The following is a 17,908-nucleotide window of genomic DNA, read 5'->3' on the forward strand; positions in this document are numbered from 1 at the left end:
ACTTCCTTGGACTTCCTCACACCTCTTGTTCCTGCTTTCTAAACTCAAAAATGTTAACAGCAAATTATTAACTTATTTTAATTTATATAATAAAGTTTTCCAATATTAAGGTCCCAAAATTTAAAATTTAGCCACTCTCTTATTAGAGCTTAATTATAAAATATTGTTAATCCAAAATTTATCCTTTCTTTCAATTACATTCAAATTTATATTCCTTATTACTAATTTATTGGAGCCATGTTAATATAAATCTTACATCTTTCTTAACATTCATACAGTTTGCAATGTTTTTGTAAATAGTCCTTAAATTTCTTCCAGTTCTCCTCCACCAGTTCTTCTCCCAGGTCTCGGATTCTGCCAGTCATCTCAGCCAGTTCCATATAGTCCATCAGTTGCATCTGCCACTCTTCCAGTGTGGGCAAATCTTGAGTTTTCCAGCCTTTAGCGATGAGTATCCTTGCTGCTGTTGTAGCATACATAAAAAAGATTCGATCCTTCTTTTGCACACTCTGGCCGACAATGCCCAAAAGAAAGGCCTCTGGTTTCTTAGGGAAGGTATACTTAAATACCTTTTTCAGCTCATTATATATCATTTCCCAGAAAGCCTTCACTCTGGGGCAAGTCCACCAGAGGTGAAAGAATGTTCCTTCAGCTTCTTTACACTTCCAACATTTATTGTCAGACACATGATATATCTTTGCAAGCTTGACTGGAGTCATGTACCACCTATATATCATTTTCATAATATTTTCTTTCAAGGCATTACATGCCGTAAATCTCAAACCTGTGGTCCATAACTTTTCCCAGTCAGCAAACATGATGTTGTACCCAATGTCCTGTGCCCATTTTATCATAGCTGATTTGACCGTTTCATCCTGTGTATTCCATTTTAACAGCAAGTTATACATTATTGAAAGTATCTTAGAGCTGGGTTCTAACAGTTCTGTTTCTAATTTTGATTTTTCCACCTGGAATCCTAATTTTTTATCTAGCTTAAAAACTTCTCTGATCTGAGCATAATGTAACCAATCTCTCACTTTCCCCTTTAGTTTCTCCATACTCTGCAGCCTCCAATTGTCTCCATCTTTTTCTATTATTTCCCAATATTTCGGCCATTTGGCCTCCATATTAAGTCTTTTCGGGGCCTTAGCCTCCATTGGTGATAACCTCCTTGGGGTCTTGTTTTCCAATAAGTCCTTATATTTTGACCAGACATTAAACAATGCTTTTCTAACAACATGATTCTTGAAAGCCTTGTGTATTTTGACCCTGTCATACCACAGATATGCATGCCAACCAAAAGCATTATTGAATCCTTCCAAATCTAAAACATCCGTGTTTTCAAGAAGTAGCCAATCTTTCAACCAGCAGAAAGCTGCTGATTCATAATACAACTTTAGGTCTGGCAGGGCAAATCCCCCTCTTTCTTTGGCATCAGTTAATATCTTAAACTTGATTCTGGGCTTTTTGCCCTGCCAGACAAATTTAGAAATATCTCGCTGCCACCTCCCAAAACACTCCATTTTATCCACTATTTGCAAAGTTTGAAACAAAAACAACATTTTTGGCAATACATTCATCTTGATAACAGCAATACGTCCTGACAAGGAAAGTTTCAGTCTTGACCATACATCTAGATCTCTTTTAATTTCAGACCAGCATTTTTCATAATTATCTTTAAATAGATTTCTGTTCTTCGCTGTTATGTTTACCCCTAGGTGAATCTTTTGATTTTTAAAATAAATTGCACCCCAAAATTCTGCTTGTTTTCCAATGTGTTTAAAAAAACAATAATTTAAAAATAAATCTGGATGCTAATTATTTCTGTCTTCTAATAATTCCAAGACCACTTTGTCTCGTTCTTCAATTCTAACTGAGCTTCATGGTCTGTTACTGCCATCTTCGCAATAATCACCTTTTGTTACTCCTGTTTACATTTGTCTCGTCCCTAACTGCTCTTGCAAGTGTCTCTAAACAGATCACAAACGGGAATAAAGCCCCTTCTGGTTAATGCATGTGCTGTTTTTTGCTACACACAGAGAATCTGGGACATGCTGGACCTTTGGCATTACAAAATGAACGAACTGGATTCCGAGATTCAAGACCTCGTGGAGCAAGATCCTGGCCAGCAGGGTCAAGAGCTGATGGATCGTTGGATGATTCCGCTGCAACGATACCAGCAAGTCTCTCAGCGGGCCGAGCGCAGAACTGCAGACTTGAACAGGGTAAGAGATGGCTGGAGACAGTGGAAAGGCAGACCCGGCTAATCAAATGTCCAACGTGGACAGCTCAGTCGGTTAGGCAGGGGACAGCAAACTTTTTCAGCAGGTGGCCGGTCCACTGGCCCTCTGACCTTGTGGGGGCTGCACTATATTTTGAAAAAAAATAATGAACGAATTCCTATGCCCCACAAATAACCCAGAGATGCATTTAAAATAAAAGGACACATTCTACTACTGCTACTAATAATAATTTATTTATACCCTGCCCATCTGGCTGGGTTTCCCCAGCCACTCTGGGCAGCTTCCAATAAAATATTAAAATACAATAGTGCGTCAAACATTTAAAGCTTCCCTAAACAGGGCTGCCTTCAGATGTCTTCCAAAATTCATGTAAAAACACGCTCATTCCCGGACCTTCCGCAGGCCGGATTTAGAAGGCGATTGGGCTGAATCCGGCCCCCGAGCCTTAGTTTGCCTACCCATTAGAGCCATAGCTGTCAACGTTTCCCCTTTTTAAAGGGAAATTCCCTTATTCCGAATAGGATTTCCCTTTAAAAAAGGGGAAAGTTGACAGCTATGATTAGAGCATGCTGCTCATAATGCCAAGGTTGAAAGTTCGATCACTGTGTATGGTATAGCAATGCAGAGGTGGAAACATTTGACGGCACAAAGTTTCTGCAAAAGTAAAGTGGGAAAAACACATGTACCCAATGTTGCTAATGTTCCTTCTTCGTTGTATCCAAATTTCCCCCATATTGTTAATACACCCTCCCCCCCCCCATTGTTGTAAACAAAAATTGCCCTTTTCCCTTATGGGGCACCCAAGAGCCCATATAGAGTCCTTACATAGGTTCCCTGTTGGTAGGAGAAGATAACAGAGGCCAACCAGAGAATATTGAGAAACAAAGCAGCTTGATCTTTATTGATCTGTTGCAACAGGGTGCTCCTCTCACCCACAGGAGAGGAGGACCCAGAAAAATGGCATGCAAGGCCTTATAAAGACTTTTGAAATTGCCACCCTGTAGATCAAGACCACCCCCAGAAACATCATACATACATCACAGAAAAGGCAGTCTAAAACAGAAATTTGAATGTTGTTTTTCTCCTGTCCTTGTTTATCTCCTGTCTGGCAGGTTACTTGATTGGATTGCCTGGGGAGCCTGGCCATTCTTTTGTAGTGATAAATACTTAGTTCCTGGGCCAGGTCACAGGCTCACACCCTATTCATATCTTAAATGTGTCCTTAAGACAGGATTTGTGAGGAAAGAGGCAATGGGGAGGTTTCCCACTTTAACCTTGCCGAGAAAACATTTGCTCAGTTTAGGAATCAAAATGGTTCCAGGTTGGCCTTCCTGTGCTGATCTATGTATGTGCTTGGTTGGTACACTTATGAACATTACCATATATCTAAGACCATAAAATTCCTATCACACCATGTCCCCCCAGCTCTCATATTCTAAACCAGGAATAGAAACCTATGGTCAAAAGGCTGTTTTCCGCATAGGTGTCATGAGCAGCTGCATTGCTTATTGAAATTGCTTTGCAGCAGCTTTTAGCAATCTCAGGGCTTCGTTTGTTCAGCCTAGTATAAAAATGATAATGCAGCGTTTTATGCTAAAGGCTACCAGCAAGATGGAAGAATGTGAAGAACTCCTGAAGAGCACCCAGGTTTGGCTTGAAAACACCAACCGTCTGCTAACTGAGGAAGCTAAAAGTGACTCTGCAAAAGCTTTGAACAAGCATGCCGATGCACTCCAGGTAAAGGAATAATCAACCTGGCTAAGTTGAGAAGCCCAGATGGGAAAGTCTTGCATGGGGCGCAAGTTGGTTGTGAATTCAGTGCTGCTCACACTTGCAGGCTTTGTATAGCCTCCCTATGACATTGTCCAAACCAAAATGCTATTCCATATTCCCCCTCACCATCATTTAATCTAGATTTACAGTTTCCACAGAAAATCTATCAAGGCACAAACAGTAACTCTGGATTAAGTCAGGGTGCAGGTGGGGAAAATAGGATGGCCTTTTGATAAGTACAATGTATAATGTGGATGTGCAAAAAGGTGGTACCTCGGTTTAAGAACAGTCCAGTTTAAGAATGATTTGGTTTACAAACTCCGCAAAACCAGAAATAGTGTCTTGGTTTGAGAACTTTACCTTGATCTAAGAACGGAATCCGAATGGTGGAAGGGCCCTGGTGGCGGAAGGCCTCATTAGGGAAAGCGCGCCTCGGTTTAAGAACAATTTTGGCTTAAGAATGGACTTTCAGAACGGATCAAGTTCATAAACCGAGGTACCACTGTATAATGAGTTGGGGGGGGGACGTTTTAAAAGATATTTGTTAAAACCCCTGAAGCTTTTCTTTTAAGCATAACAGATGTAAATATACCCAGGGCTCATAAATCTCTTTATGTATGCTACTACAGCAGCACAAATGGTGTATGTTCAGAGCTAGAGGGAAGAAACAGCACCAACAAAGGAAGAATGGCAGACAAAGTTAATAGAATATATAGAAATGGCAAGACTGACAAATGGAATAAGAGATCAGGATAAAAAAATTATTTGAGGAAGTTTGGAAATGTTTTATGGAATATTTAGAGACATATTGTAAACATATTAGGAAGTTAACACTAATAGAATAAATTCGGCAGTAAGAAAAAATATTGAGATATGAAGATGAGGATATACACACACACACACACACACACACACACATCTATACACACATACACACACACACACACACATATATATATATATACATACACACACACACACACACACACACACATATACACACACACACACACACACACATATATATATATATATATGAGAAATTAGAAAATGCAGTGGAAAAGAAAGTCATAAAATGCACCATGGGGGGAGGGGAGTCGATATCAACCTGTGTGTTTCTTTTATTCGAAATGTTGTTTCAAGTGTAAAATAAAATTGGAAAAAAAAAGAGAGAAGTACAGTGCTGTGCGGACTGTTCACACAATTTGCATCCACAAAGCGACACCAAGTCCACGATAAATTGCTGTGAGGAAGTGTCCTCGGCCTTAAAATATATGCCTCCTACTCATGTTTGAACTGAAAACGCACAGGGTGGGGCTGATTTTCGTAGGAGGCCATTCCTGGGGAGAGAAGGGTTAACGTACCATGGTCCCCATTAAAACTGGGGTCTTCCTGAAGTCCGTATTTTAATCTTAATGCCAGTTGATTAATGCCCATTGATGCTGCATACATCTGCAGGATTCAGGAATAATGAGGTTACAGTCATACCTCGGGTTACAGACGCTTCAGGTTGTGTTTTTTCGGGTTATGGACCGCCGAAACCCGGAAGTACCGAAACGGGTTACTTCTGGGTTCCGGTGGTTGCGCATGCGCAGAAGCTCTAAATCGCGCTTTGCGCATGCGCCAAATTGCAACGTGCGCAGGTGCGGGTTGCAAACATGCATCCGGCACGGATCACGTTCGCAACCTGAGTGTCCACTGTATTTTTCTTGAACATTAAAGTGCATTTTCATGTATGTTAATCTTTCTTCCCCCTCCTCCTTTCTCGGGTCAAAACTTTCTTGTCTCCCCCTCCCCTTCCTAGATGGCATTTGAAGATTCTGAGCAAAAGCAAAGCATTCTCAGTGCAATTTATCCGGAGTTGGAGGAGTTCTCCTCTTTAATTGAAACTGGCTGCACGGTGCAGAGGCTGAACAAAGTAAACGAGCAAGTTAAAGCCTTGCAACAGAAGATATTGGAGATTCTTCCCCACATCCAGCACTTAGCCGATGTAAGTGTGAGCGTCTCTTGAGAGAGAGAGTGGATTCTTTTTGGTTTTGCAGGATATAGATGTACTTGGTGACAATGCTTTAGTTATTTTCTTGAAGCACTATTACTCCTCTTCCATCTTTCCCTTTCCTTCCTTTTTCCTTTTTAACAAACGTGGCCATCGGGGTCTTGGGTATGTTTGTGCCTTTTGCAAGAGAACCAGGATTGTTGAATCAAGACTGTAGTTCATTATTCGATGAAGGCTGTACTAGGAAAACAGGTGTCACCTGGAATGATGCTCATGGGATGTGCAGCTTTTTAAAGATGAATAAAAGGGACCTCTCGGAACCTGCACTTGCAAGGTTTGGCTTTTAATAGTCTTTGGCGGACAATCCCACAAATGATGTGAATGTTTCTCAAAATGTAGGAGGTGGAAGCTATTGAATCTGAAGTGAAAAAAATGGAGAAGGATGTTGACAAAATTAAGACTATCTTGTCCCCTTCAGAAGACACACTTGATCTTTCTCCTAAGGAGCATCTTAAACATGGCCAGGTGAGTTAGCTCATAAAAGTGGCTATTAATCAATATCGGAAAATGTTAAGCTGCTTTCTACATATCAACTTAGATTATCAGCGTATCCAGACCGGGAATGCCTCTTTTTTCTAACATCAGATCACCTGGCTGAGTGGCAGTGGGTCTTTCCAATCACCTGGTTACCTGGTCCTTCAGATCAGACATAGGGAACCCCCAATCTCAAAGAGGCCTGCTAAGGTTCCTAATTTGGCCCACAAGGCCATTTGCCCCAACCCATGCCCAGCTACTGCACACCTGGCATCATAAGTGACGTCATATGTGGAGCAGGTAAGAACACAGCTGCAAAGGAGCCATCAGGAGCTGAAATTGTGCTCTTGGCATTCCTTTGCAAGTGGGACTCACTGATGGCACCCATCAACGGATTGGCACTGACACTGAGCCTCTCTGGGATTATAATAATAATAAAAATTTATTATTTGTACCCCGCCCATCTGGCTGGGTTTCCCCAGCCACTCTGGGCGGCTTCCACAAAGACCAAAAATACATGAAGATGTCACACATTAAAAACTTCCCTGAACAGGGCTGCCTTAAGATGTCTTCTGAATGTCAGGTAGTTGTTTATCTCTTTGACATCTGATGGGAGGGCATTCCACAGGGCGGGTGCCACTACCGAGAAGACCCTCTGTCTGGTTCCCTGTAGCTTTGCTTCTTGCAATGAGGGAACCGCCAGAAGGCCCTCGGTGCTGGACCTCAGCGTCCGGGCAGAACGATGGGGGTGGAGACACTCCTACAGGTATACTGGGCCGAGGCCATTTAGGGCTTTAAAGGTCAACACCAACACTTTGAATTGTGCTCGGAAAGTACTGGGAGCCAATGTAGGTCTTTCAAGACCGGTGTTATGTGGTCTCGGCGGCCGTTCCCAGTCACCAGTCTAGTTGCCGCATTCTGGATTAGTTGTAGTTTGCGGATCACCTTCAAAGGGAGCCCCACGTAGAGCATGTTGCAGTAGTCCAAGTGGGAGATAACTAGAGCATGCACCACTCTGGCGAGACAATCTGCAGACAGGTAGGGTCTCGGCCTGCGTACCAGATGGAGCTGGTAGACAGCTGCCCTGGACACAGAATCGACCTGCGCCTCCATGGACAGCTGTGAGTCCAAAATGACTCCCAGGCTGTGCACCTGGTCCTTCAGGGGCACAGTTACCCCATTCAGGACCAGGGAGTCCTCCACACCAGCCTGCCCCCTGTCCCCCAAAAACAGTACTTCTGTCTTGTCAGGATTCAACTTCAATCCATTAGTCGCCATCCATCCTCCAACCGCCTCCAGGCACTCACACAGGACTTTCTCCGCCTTCACTGGTTCTGATTTGAAAGAGAGGTAGAGCTGGGTATCATCTGCATATTGATGGACACCCAGTCCAACCCCCCTGATAATCTCTCCCAGCGGCTTCATGTAGATGTTAGAAAGCATGGGGGTAGGACGGAACCCTGAGGCTTGGCAGCACTAAAGGGTTTCCTATTGGGAAATCCGTAAGGGCTTGCTTTCCACGCTGAAAGCCAACCCCTCTGAAGATATGCATTCAATGCCAACCAACAATTCACCTTCAGAGGGGCTCAGTTCAAGCTCTGCTTTGTCCATGTTTTCCTCTATAGACAGCTTTGCCGCTTTCGATTAGCTGAAGTTGTCGCCTGATGCCATAATGATGCCAGGTGATTAAGAGGTGGGCGATTGACCAGGATCCAACCCATTGACTGGAAAATGTTCCTGACCCCTGCTTCAGAAGCAGCTGGGTTCAGTCCCTGCCATTTCCAGTTATAGAGAGATACTAAGGATTGGATCAGGGAACTGCCGTATGCACAGTTCCTCCCATGTTTTTGGAAAACTCAAGTTAACCCTCTTTTTTAAATAATTAGTATGTGTTCCTCTTTAATAATATTTCCCGAGATCATGTCTGTGAAATGTGCTGATCATCCTGAGCGTTATTTTATACTTTCTCCCCCAACCCATTCAAACTTCATCCAGTTGCACTGATCCTGCACCTTACCTTTTCAGGTTATAATGGCCCATATCAGCCCCATGCAGAAGGCAATTGCTGAAATCCAGTCCTATAAAGAGAGTCTGAGGTTACCAGGCATGAGGATGCAACCCCTCTCTGTGTTCCAAAGAACAAAGAAACTTCTGAAAGAGCTGAAGACCTTAGAAAAAATTACCAAGGAGCAAAACGCACTGCTCGAGGTAAAAGCTGGAGTGACAGAAAACATCCTGTCATGTTAAGTAACTTTAATAATAATAATAATTATTATTATTATTATTATTATACCCCGCCCATCTGGCTGGGCTTCCCCAGCCACTCTGGGCGGCTTCCAACAAAATATTAAAATACAGTAATGTATCAAACATTAAAAGCTTCCCTAAACAGAGCTGCCTTCAGATGTCTTCTAAAAGTCTGGTAGTTGTTGTTCTCTTTGACATCTTTGTGACTGGACAAGAATGTGACAGTCGGCGAACAAAGCACCTGTCCGGCAGGTCTTCTGCATCTGCTTTCGTTGATTATTTCACCCAAGGCACAAAACTTTGGAAATGCCTGGATTCTTAAAAGTTAACTTCACAGTTGTGCATCGTGTGCATTTCAGTTTCCACAATTGTCTTCAAAACGCATCGTGTTTCCCCATTCAGAAACACAGACACCTCTCCTAAGCAGTACAGTTCAGGTATGAATCATGGCTGCACATCACACATTCTACATCACAGATCCACATCTGGACAGCCTACTTGCTTCTGCTGCTGCTTTCTTTATTGCTTCCACAATGATTTCCCTCTGCCTGTTTTGAATACTTCATCTGTAGTACCATCAATATTAGGGCTACCATACGTCCTGATTTCCCTGGGCATGACAGGGATTTCAAAGGTGGAATTTCTGAAAGGGGCACTTTGTTCTGGATCTTGGAGAAGTCAATCGAAAATCACTTTTTTGGCGTTTTTGTAAAAGAACCACTTTGGGGTCTTCCTAAAAAAATGCTCAACAACTGTTTTGGGGTGTCCTGGTTTTTACTTTCTGAAAAATTGCAACCCTGTATTCCCTAATGCAGCGAATGAAATATTGTCCTTCATAATTCTTTTTTTTTAATTTTTAAAAAACTTTTATTGATAAATGCAATACTTAACAAACACAAACCAGAACACTAAACACACTTATTATACATAGATACATATACCTCTCAGCTTAGATTACAAAAACAGAAAACAAACATACAAACTAAACATACAGACATAAATTTTGACTTCCCTCCACCTATATGTGTTATCAATATTATTTTTGACTATCTCATCTTATACCCATTTCTTCTTAATTTTTTACTCTATAAGTTTCATTCATTGCATATTGATATATTAATACCAGAACAATGTTTTTTGATGTATTCCTTCACGCAAGTCCACTCCTCTATCAGTTTTTGGTCTGATTGGCGTCTTACCACTGCTGTAAGTCTTGCTGATTTTATATATTCATAAAATCTTATTTGCCATTCTCTTATTGAGGGAGTTTTTTTTTCTCCCTTCCAATTTTTTGCTATAATCATTCTGGCTGCAGTGGTTGCATATAAGAAAACTTTTTTCCTAGCGCCAGGAATATCAGTCGATAGAATTCCCAAGAGGTACACCTCTGGTTTTTTCCGTAATTCTATGAGCAAATGCAATTGCCTCTGCAGACGCTTAACTGTGAAGTGCTTCCATCACTCAGCGTAGACAATCTTTGGGCTGAATGGTGGCCTGACCTGTTACAAAGCAACTCCACCTCTTTTCTCTGTTTTACTTTCCTTAATGTGTTGACTCGTCCTTTGTGAGCTGGACATGGGTGCAGTCTGTGCAGTGTGGGTGTTTGATGGTTTATTAGGTTACGGGGCCATGTGTTCCACCGCCCACTTCGAAACAGCTAATAGTAATTACTGTTTTACAGCCCATTGTGAAAGAGCTGGAAGAGAGCGAGCAAGAAATAGACTCTCTGAAGCAGTTCCAGTTCCTGAGGAGTGGCTTGGATGAATTGGCTACAGAAATCCCGTGGCCTCCTCAGGCTGCCTCCTACCCAGAGGTGAGGTTTGCATCCCTTCCTGGTGCTGGCTGCCTGCTGAGCTCTGAACTTAACTGCAGTGTCTAAAACTCCCATCAGCCTCAGTCAGCATGGCTGGTTGCCAGGGATGATGGGAGTTGTAGTCCCAATGATAACAGGTTGCCTACCCTTTCATCATTCCTCCTCTGGTGTGTTCCAGTGTGTTCACTGGCTCTTTCCAAAGTCCTTCCCTCCCTGCTTCTCCATCTGCCACGTAAATTAACTGGAACCACCCAGAGTGCTAATTGTTTTTACATTTCTCCAGCCTGCCAGAAGCTAATTGCATTTCAGACTCAAAACTGTAAACAATGGGAAGGGGCGGTTCCAGAAAGAGGTGAAAATTTCCTAATTAGAAATTTTCCAACTGGAGGAGTCAGCTGCAGAAAAGATGATGCAGAGATAAATAGAAAACATGGCCAAATTGTATACTCTTTTCTTTTATTTTTAAAAAAGCAGACAAATGAAACAGCCGTTCTCTTTTGAAGCTTAGGAGACTGGAATAGATTTTGGATCCAAAACTTATTAGCAGCTGCTAAAATAACAACATGTGTGTGCGTTGAAACAGATGAATGTGTTAAACTGAAATCTTGTTAAGGCTTTGGGAGGACTGGAAAAGGACGAAACAGTTTCTTTGAAAATGGACTTAAGGTTATAATGTAGCCTTATGAGGCTTTGCCCTCGGGTGGGAAAAAATATTGCGCCCGGGAAAGGGAAAATGGGAGTCAAGAGACACTCAAGGATTAGTTTCGGAGAAAAAGCTTTATTTCTACCATCCATGAACTGGTAGAAGGAGCAAGTGTGATAGATTCACAAACAAGCACGGATTCACAGTCATTTGCACAGAGCATATATTCCCCTTCCAGTTCCCTCCCCTTTCTCCTCCTTCTCTGAAGTCCTGCCCCATGTTGAGTTCCCCTGAGCATGAACAGAAAGCTCCTATCTTTGGGACTATTGTGGACTCTTGGCACCCTTCCCAGGAAAGGGGAATGAGAGCGGCTCAGCATGTCCAAAGATGTTGCAACTGAATGAGATAAAAGTCAGTTCTCAGGCTTGAGTATTCTTGCCAATGACAGAGCCTATTTATTAGCCTTTTGAAGCCTTCTTGTACTGATAAAAGAATAACATTTTTCCTATGCATCTTGTGAGAAAAGCAGAGAAGAGCAGAGAAAAGCTGTTTTGGATTTTTTAGAAGACAAAAGGAATTTTGGACAGTTTTGAGGCCTGGTTGGGGGGGGGTGACTTCGGGCCTAGGTGGGGTCACCTGTCCTCACCTCCTTCAATAATACTAGTTAAAAGTATGAGAAAGCAGTTTCCTCGGAATTCACTTGGACTTAGTTTAGTACAGCCATACCTTGGGTTGAATGTGCTTCAAGCTGATCGCTTTCAGATTGCACTCCGCGGCAACCCAGAAGTAACGGAGCGCGTTAGTTCCAGGTTTCGCCGCTCACGCATGCGCAGACGCTCAAAATGACGTCATGCGCGGAAGTGGCAAGACGTGACCCGCGCACGTGCAGACGCACAGTCGCATCTTACGTTCCATTCAGGATGCAAACGGGGCTCCGGAACGGATCCCGTTCGCATCCCAAGGTACCACTGTATTCTGGTAAACATTGTATAGCATATACTAATATTAATATATCCATTCTCAGAATGTGGATCCTAATGTAGCCATAATGTCACCACACACAGAGAAAGAGAAGCAACAAACAGGCTTAGGGAGAAATCAGAGGTTCTCAGAAACACAACACATTTTTAGGGAGGTAACAAGGGTCCAGAATGATGATTGACTCTTGGCAGAGTTGAGGAAGGGAGCTAAAATTGAGTATGTAAGGGAGAAACAGAATGGAATGTTCAGAAAGAGATTTTGGGTTGGTGGGAGGAGCACTCCATGCTTCAGCTTTTTGTTGCAGATCCCAGAATTTTTTGAATTTTGATTCAGACAAAAAAACAAACAAAACAGTTTTACAATTTAGTTTCTTCAGATGTATGGTTATTACATTAGCAAGCATTGGGCCCACTGCACTCTGAGCTCAACACAGCGGGATCCCATTCTGTAAGGGCACAGCAGCAGAAGTGCTGGTCAGGTGGGGAATGGCCTGTGCCCTGTGCCCTCCTGCCCATGCAGTGCCAGCTTTAATAAGCCTGTAGCAGCCATTTGGAATAATATCAGGTGGTGGGGTGGCACACTCTTCTTTCTCCTGTGAGCAGCCGAAGGGGAGCTGTTAAGGAAGAAATGGGGACTCAAATGGATTAGCTGGATAGAGGGGAACACGAGAGTATACTATATAGGTGGAAAAGCAAGGAAATGACTAGGCCATGCAGCTATGCTAATACCTTTCGGCTCTCCAAATTACAGCAACATTAGTAGCAGTGTCACATTTCGCACCTACTGCAATGTATATACTAGTCTAAAGCCCTAATTAAATTGCATAATTGCCTGGTGGTTAGGATGATTCCTTCTTACATACAAATAATCTGTTCAGTGAGGACACAGGAACAGAGAAGCAGAGACAGGGAAGGATGCCCTGCTTGCATTTTCTTGGGGTATTTTCCGGCTTCTTGTGTAAAAACTACACAGACCTCTTAATTCCTGGTTTTGTGCCACTTGGAATAGGAGGGAAATGATGTTGTTGTTGTTTTAAAAAAACCTTCTGGACTTTCAGGAAGTGCTAGTGTATTATAGTTGACCTATCTAGATTAGTGACTGAGCCTGTCAAAGGAAGAACTCCTGAGCATTCACCCTCCAGGAATTCTGCTCCCACAAATCTCACATGTCCATTTGCCACCCAGAGTGGTGCTCTTTACTGAAGCTCCACATTGCCTGGCAAGCCATGGCTGGTCGAAGACGCATCCAGAAGGCTCTTGTTTTCATGCTGAGGCCTTTGCTCTGGTTTTCAGCAGCAATGGGGCGCTACTTCCGCGTAGGGCAGAGAGCCAGTGGGAACCGCGGAGATCGGGCTCCAGTAAGATGCCATAAACTATTTGCTATTTCCTTCCGTTTTTGCGCTTCCCCTCCCCACCCTCGTGGAAAAAATGTCACATCTGAGCATCGTTGTTTCTTAGGGCGAGGAGATGGAAGACATAAAGCAGCGGATCTCCCTCCTTTGCCAAAGGAAGGAGGACATTCTCACGAGGATGAATAATTCCTTGGTGGAGCTACACCAGAGGCCAGAGCAGCCTGAACTAGAGGAGGATATTTTGGAATCCCCAGATCCGGAAGAACATGGAGCTGGTGCTGATTGGCAGGTAAGTGGATACCGAGCCAGTGTGGTGTGGTGGTTAAGAGCAGTAGACTTGTAATCTGGTGAACCGGGTTCGCATCTCCGCTCCTCCACATGAGCTGCTGGGTGACCTTGGGCCAGTCACATTTCTCTGAAGTCTCTCAGCCTCACTCACCTCACAGAGTGTTTGTTGTGGGGGAGGAAGGGAAAGGACATTGTTAGACGCTTTGAGGCTCCTTAGGGTAGTGATAAAGCGGGATATCAAATCCAAACTCTTTTTCTTCAAGCGGTTTTGTAGGAGTATGTTCAGAGAAATGAGAAAGCCCTTCTAGATACTGGTTATTTTAGGCCGGATCCGCTTCTTACCAGAGTTTCAGGTCCATTTGCCACACAAAATGGCGTCTTTTTGTTGTGTATATCTCCAGCTCCCCCGTAGCTTATATTAAGGGTCATTAGTTTGTACGTTTCTCCTCCCTCAGCTCCATGTCATTAGATGGAAGATGTTGGGGAAGTGTATGATGCAGGGAACTTGGTCCATCCAGTCCACCATCTTGTTCTTAAATTAGTCGACCAGGTGTCTCTTCTGGGAAGCCTGTAAGCAAGGCATGGGTGTGTATTTACTTGGAGTCGAGAGTAGATTTCATGCTCTTTATTCAGCTCATAGTGGTGAGGAGGAATGGAAGTTCCCCCAAAACGTCTGCTTTATATACATTATTTACACAATGGGCCCCACATGATTGGCTAATTACGGGATTCTCCTGTAGGCCAATCAGGTTGTGGATTCACTTCCATCTGGAGCCGGATTGGGTGGCTCCTGCAGACCAATCATATTGCTGCATTGTTCTACAACCAATCAGACTGCTGCATTCTGAATCCTATTTTTCTAGGACCAATAGACTGCTGCATTTTGGTTCCTATAGTTCTAGGACCAATCAGACTGCTGCATTTTGGATCCTATTCAACTCAGTACATAACAGGCTGCTAGTCTCACTTGTACATTCCCAGCAAATGGTATTTGGAGGCATCCTTGAGGTGGAACGGAGCCATCATTCTTAATCATGTGGGTCATACAGTCGTACCTCGGAAGTCGAACGGACTTCCAAAACGTTCAGAAATCAAAGTGTGGCTTCTGATTCGCTGCAGGAAGCTCCTGCAGCCAATCGGAAACCGCGGAAGCCCCATCAGATGTTTGCCTTCCAAAAATAGTTTGCAAACCAGAACACTCACTTCCGGGTTTGTGGCATTCGGGAGCCAAAACGTTCGAGAACTAAGCTGTTTGAAAACCAAGGTACACCTGTAGTTCCAGGCTTCAATATTGTGGAAATTCGCTGCTGGGCTTTCTGTTTCTATTTTTCAGTTGTTTCCATGCTACTCAGAAAAGGTATTGATAGTTTTATACGTTGCAACTGTGAACTCAGAAAGGAAACAAAATGCTTGTTGGTTACAGATACATCAGTTTAACAAACTCTTTAAGATGGATAAACAAATTGGATTTGCAGAACAGAAATCCCAATTCAGAAGGGATTTATTTGATACAGTAAAGTAAAAGTATTATCAAAAATGTACAAACTGCTTCTATAGAGTGGGATACAAAAGCGGAATTTGTGAAATCAAGTATGACTGAATGGGCACAGGATGTGGGTCGTAATGTTGATTATGAGGTTTGGGAGAATTTATGGATGGTAAATATGAATTTTATGGTGTGTTACACATTAAAGCAAAATATGATGAAAATGGCCCACTGGTGGTATTTAACACCTGCCAAACTAGCGAAAATATTTTTAAAAAGAGAAAAGGTAAATGTTGAAAATGCAATGAAGCAGAGGGATCCTTTTCCAACATGTGGTCCTGTAAAGTAATCAGGGAATTCTGGGAAGTAATTTACAATGAATTAGAAAAAGATATTCAGATAAAGGACGCGGTGGCACTGTTTGTTAAACCACAGAGCCTAGGACTTGCCAATCAGAAGGTCGGCAGTTCAAATCCCCGCGTTGGGGTGAGTTCCCGTTGCTCGTCCCTGCTCCTGCCAACCTAGCAGTTCGACTCTGGGGTTGCGGTGTTTATCTTGCTTTATTGGCCGAGGGAGCCAGCGTACAGCTGGTCATGTGGCCAGCATGACGAACCAGAGCAGGGCACGGAAACGCCGTTTACCTTCCCGCCAGAGCGGTACCTATTTATCTACTTGCACTTTGACTTTCTTTCGATCTGCTAGGTTGGCAGGAGCAGGGACAGAGCAATGGGAGCTCACCCCGTCGCGGGGATTCGAACCGCCGACCTTCTGATCGGCAAGTCCTAGGCTCTGTGGTTTAAAAGGGTACAAAACAATAAAACCAGAAGTTCACTTCAAGGAAATGCTTGCCTAAGCAGGTGTTTTCTTCAGGAGGTGGTGGAATGCCAACACTGGTGGAGCCTCTTGGGAGTTGTAGTCCAAAATATTTGTTGGGCTCTAGGTTGAGAGAGGCTTGTGCAAACAAACCACGTTGCTAGATGGTTTGACACTAATCAGAGTTGTTGAGACTGTGCTATTTTGCACTGGGCATTGATCCAGCGTACTTTATTTAAGGTCTATTGACTTTGAAAGATAGATGCAATTTTAAACCCCGTTGAAATCTACGGGATTTAAAAGCGCTTTAATTTTTGGTTGGCTCAGGCCCTATTAATTTGTCTGGATTAATTGGAGCTTTACACTCATGAGAAACTGACTGGACATTGAACTTTGGGGAGGACTTGAATGAAAAGTTCTTTTCGCAACTACAAATAACTGGGCTGTATCTATGTGTGTACATTTTAGCCGAAAAAGCGAGGGTCACTGTCTCTTCTACCTTCCTTGGTTGAAGAAGCTGAGGACAATTCATTCCACAATGAAGTGAGTATAATGCAGAATTGGTTGGATTAATTCCTCAAAGAGTGACTAATTGCTTCACAGAGTTTGGTGGCAAATTCTTTACCGTGTACTAGGACACCCATTTTAGTTATCACAGGAGCTGCTGAATTGTCCATCGTTTCCATCATTTTTACGAATGCATCACATATAGCTCAGAGCTTAAAAATGGGAGCTTTTTGTGAAAGCTTCTGTGAGCAATCTTTTGGCAAGTTTGTGGGGAGGGTTGTGTTTCTGTGAAAGGACGTGAAGTGATTTAAAAAAAGTTGGTTCTTTCATCAATTTGGCAGGGGGGCAATTTGGTGAAAGGACCTGTAAGTCTTTGCCCATTCAAAGTGAGAACAATGCTGATCCAAGAAGACTGTTTATGGAAGATCATATCCTGGCTTTGTAGGCCAACTTCTGGATGAGCCTTTTGGCCATGCGCATAGCCCCTCTCTTCCTTCCTTTTTGAAAGCAAGGAAACAAACCGAAAGGTTTCCCACTAACCATAGTTTCTTGTATCACACAAACTGGGAAACTGTGGTTAGCACATTTGCAGCAAGCCCGAATACCTAGTGAACGCCAAACCATAGCTAAAAATCCTGGCCTGTTCTAACACTGCAAATAATAGTTTACAGGTTTGGGATGAAACAGAAAATGAGCTGTGCCTTCCTAGAAGGCTTCTGCCTCATTGGGAAGTGTGATGAAACACTCGTCTGTTGCACGACTGCAATGTAGCTTCTTGTGCAAAGTTAAGAGTCTCCCCAGTTCTGCTTCTTGCTCTACTCACCATTGGCACATGGCACCCCCAGAAAGTTGCCTACAAGGGAATGTGACTCTCAGGCTTAAAAAAAAGGTACCCCGAGACACCATCAAAGAAAAAAACATTTCTTCATCTCTGCTTTTCTTTGCAGGCTGTAGATGCTGAGGAGCCTGACCAGCAGTTAATTTCTTTGTCTCCGCAAAAAGCAAGAAGTGGTGAGGCTCTTGGAAGTCATAGCGGGGTAGGTGTGCTAACTTTGGGTCCATTAAAGCTATCAGATTGTTACCAGAAAATTGCTGTTGAAAATATCACGATCAGATTACCTGTTTATACCAGCAAATCGAAATGAAAAATGAAATGAAAGAACCTGAAGACAAATAGGCTGTATTGTGCAGTGTATGTACGGTCATAGGATTTAAGCCATTGTCCACAATCAC

At 43.1% G+C, this 17,908-nt stretch overlaps 1 protein-coding gene across 1 annotated transcript in view; it reads left to right on the forward strand.

Annotated features, from left to right (window-relative positions):
* SYNE2 (spectrin repeat containing nuclear envelope protein 2) overlaps positions 1-17,908 on the forward strand; it is a 256,016-nt gene that overhangs the window by 133,748 nt on the left and 104,360 nt on the right. Inside the window, exons 54-62 of the mRNA XM_083729549.1 lie at positions 2,040-2,225; positions 3,843-3,980; positions 5,821-6,006; positions 6,412-6,537; positions 8,572-8,754; positions 10,475-10,606; positions 13,688-13,870; positions 16,637-16,711; positions 17,623-17,712. Of these exons, the coding sequence (XP_083585675.1) occupies positions 2,040-2,225; positions 3,843-3,980; positions 5,821-6,006; positions 6,412-6,537; positions 8,572-8,754; positions 10,475-10,606; positions 13,688-13,870; positions 16,637-16,711; positions 17,623-17,712 (1,299 nt within the window). The remainder of the gene's footprint in view (positions 1-2,039; positions 2,226-3,842; positions 3,981-5,820; positions 6,007-6,411; positions 6,538-8,571; positions 8,755-10,474; positions 10,607-13,687; positions 13,871-16,636; positions 16,712-17,622; positions 17,713-17,908) is intronic.

The sequence above is a fragment of the Podarcis gaigeae genome (genome assembly GCF_964106915.1).
Source record: "Podarcis gaigeae genome assembly, chromosome: 1".
In the NCBI taxonomy this organism is placed as follows: Eukaryota; Metazoa; Chordata; class Lepidosauria; order Squamata; family Lacertidae; genus Podarcis; species Podarcis gaigeae.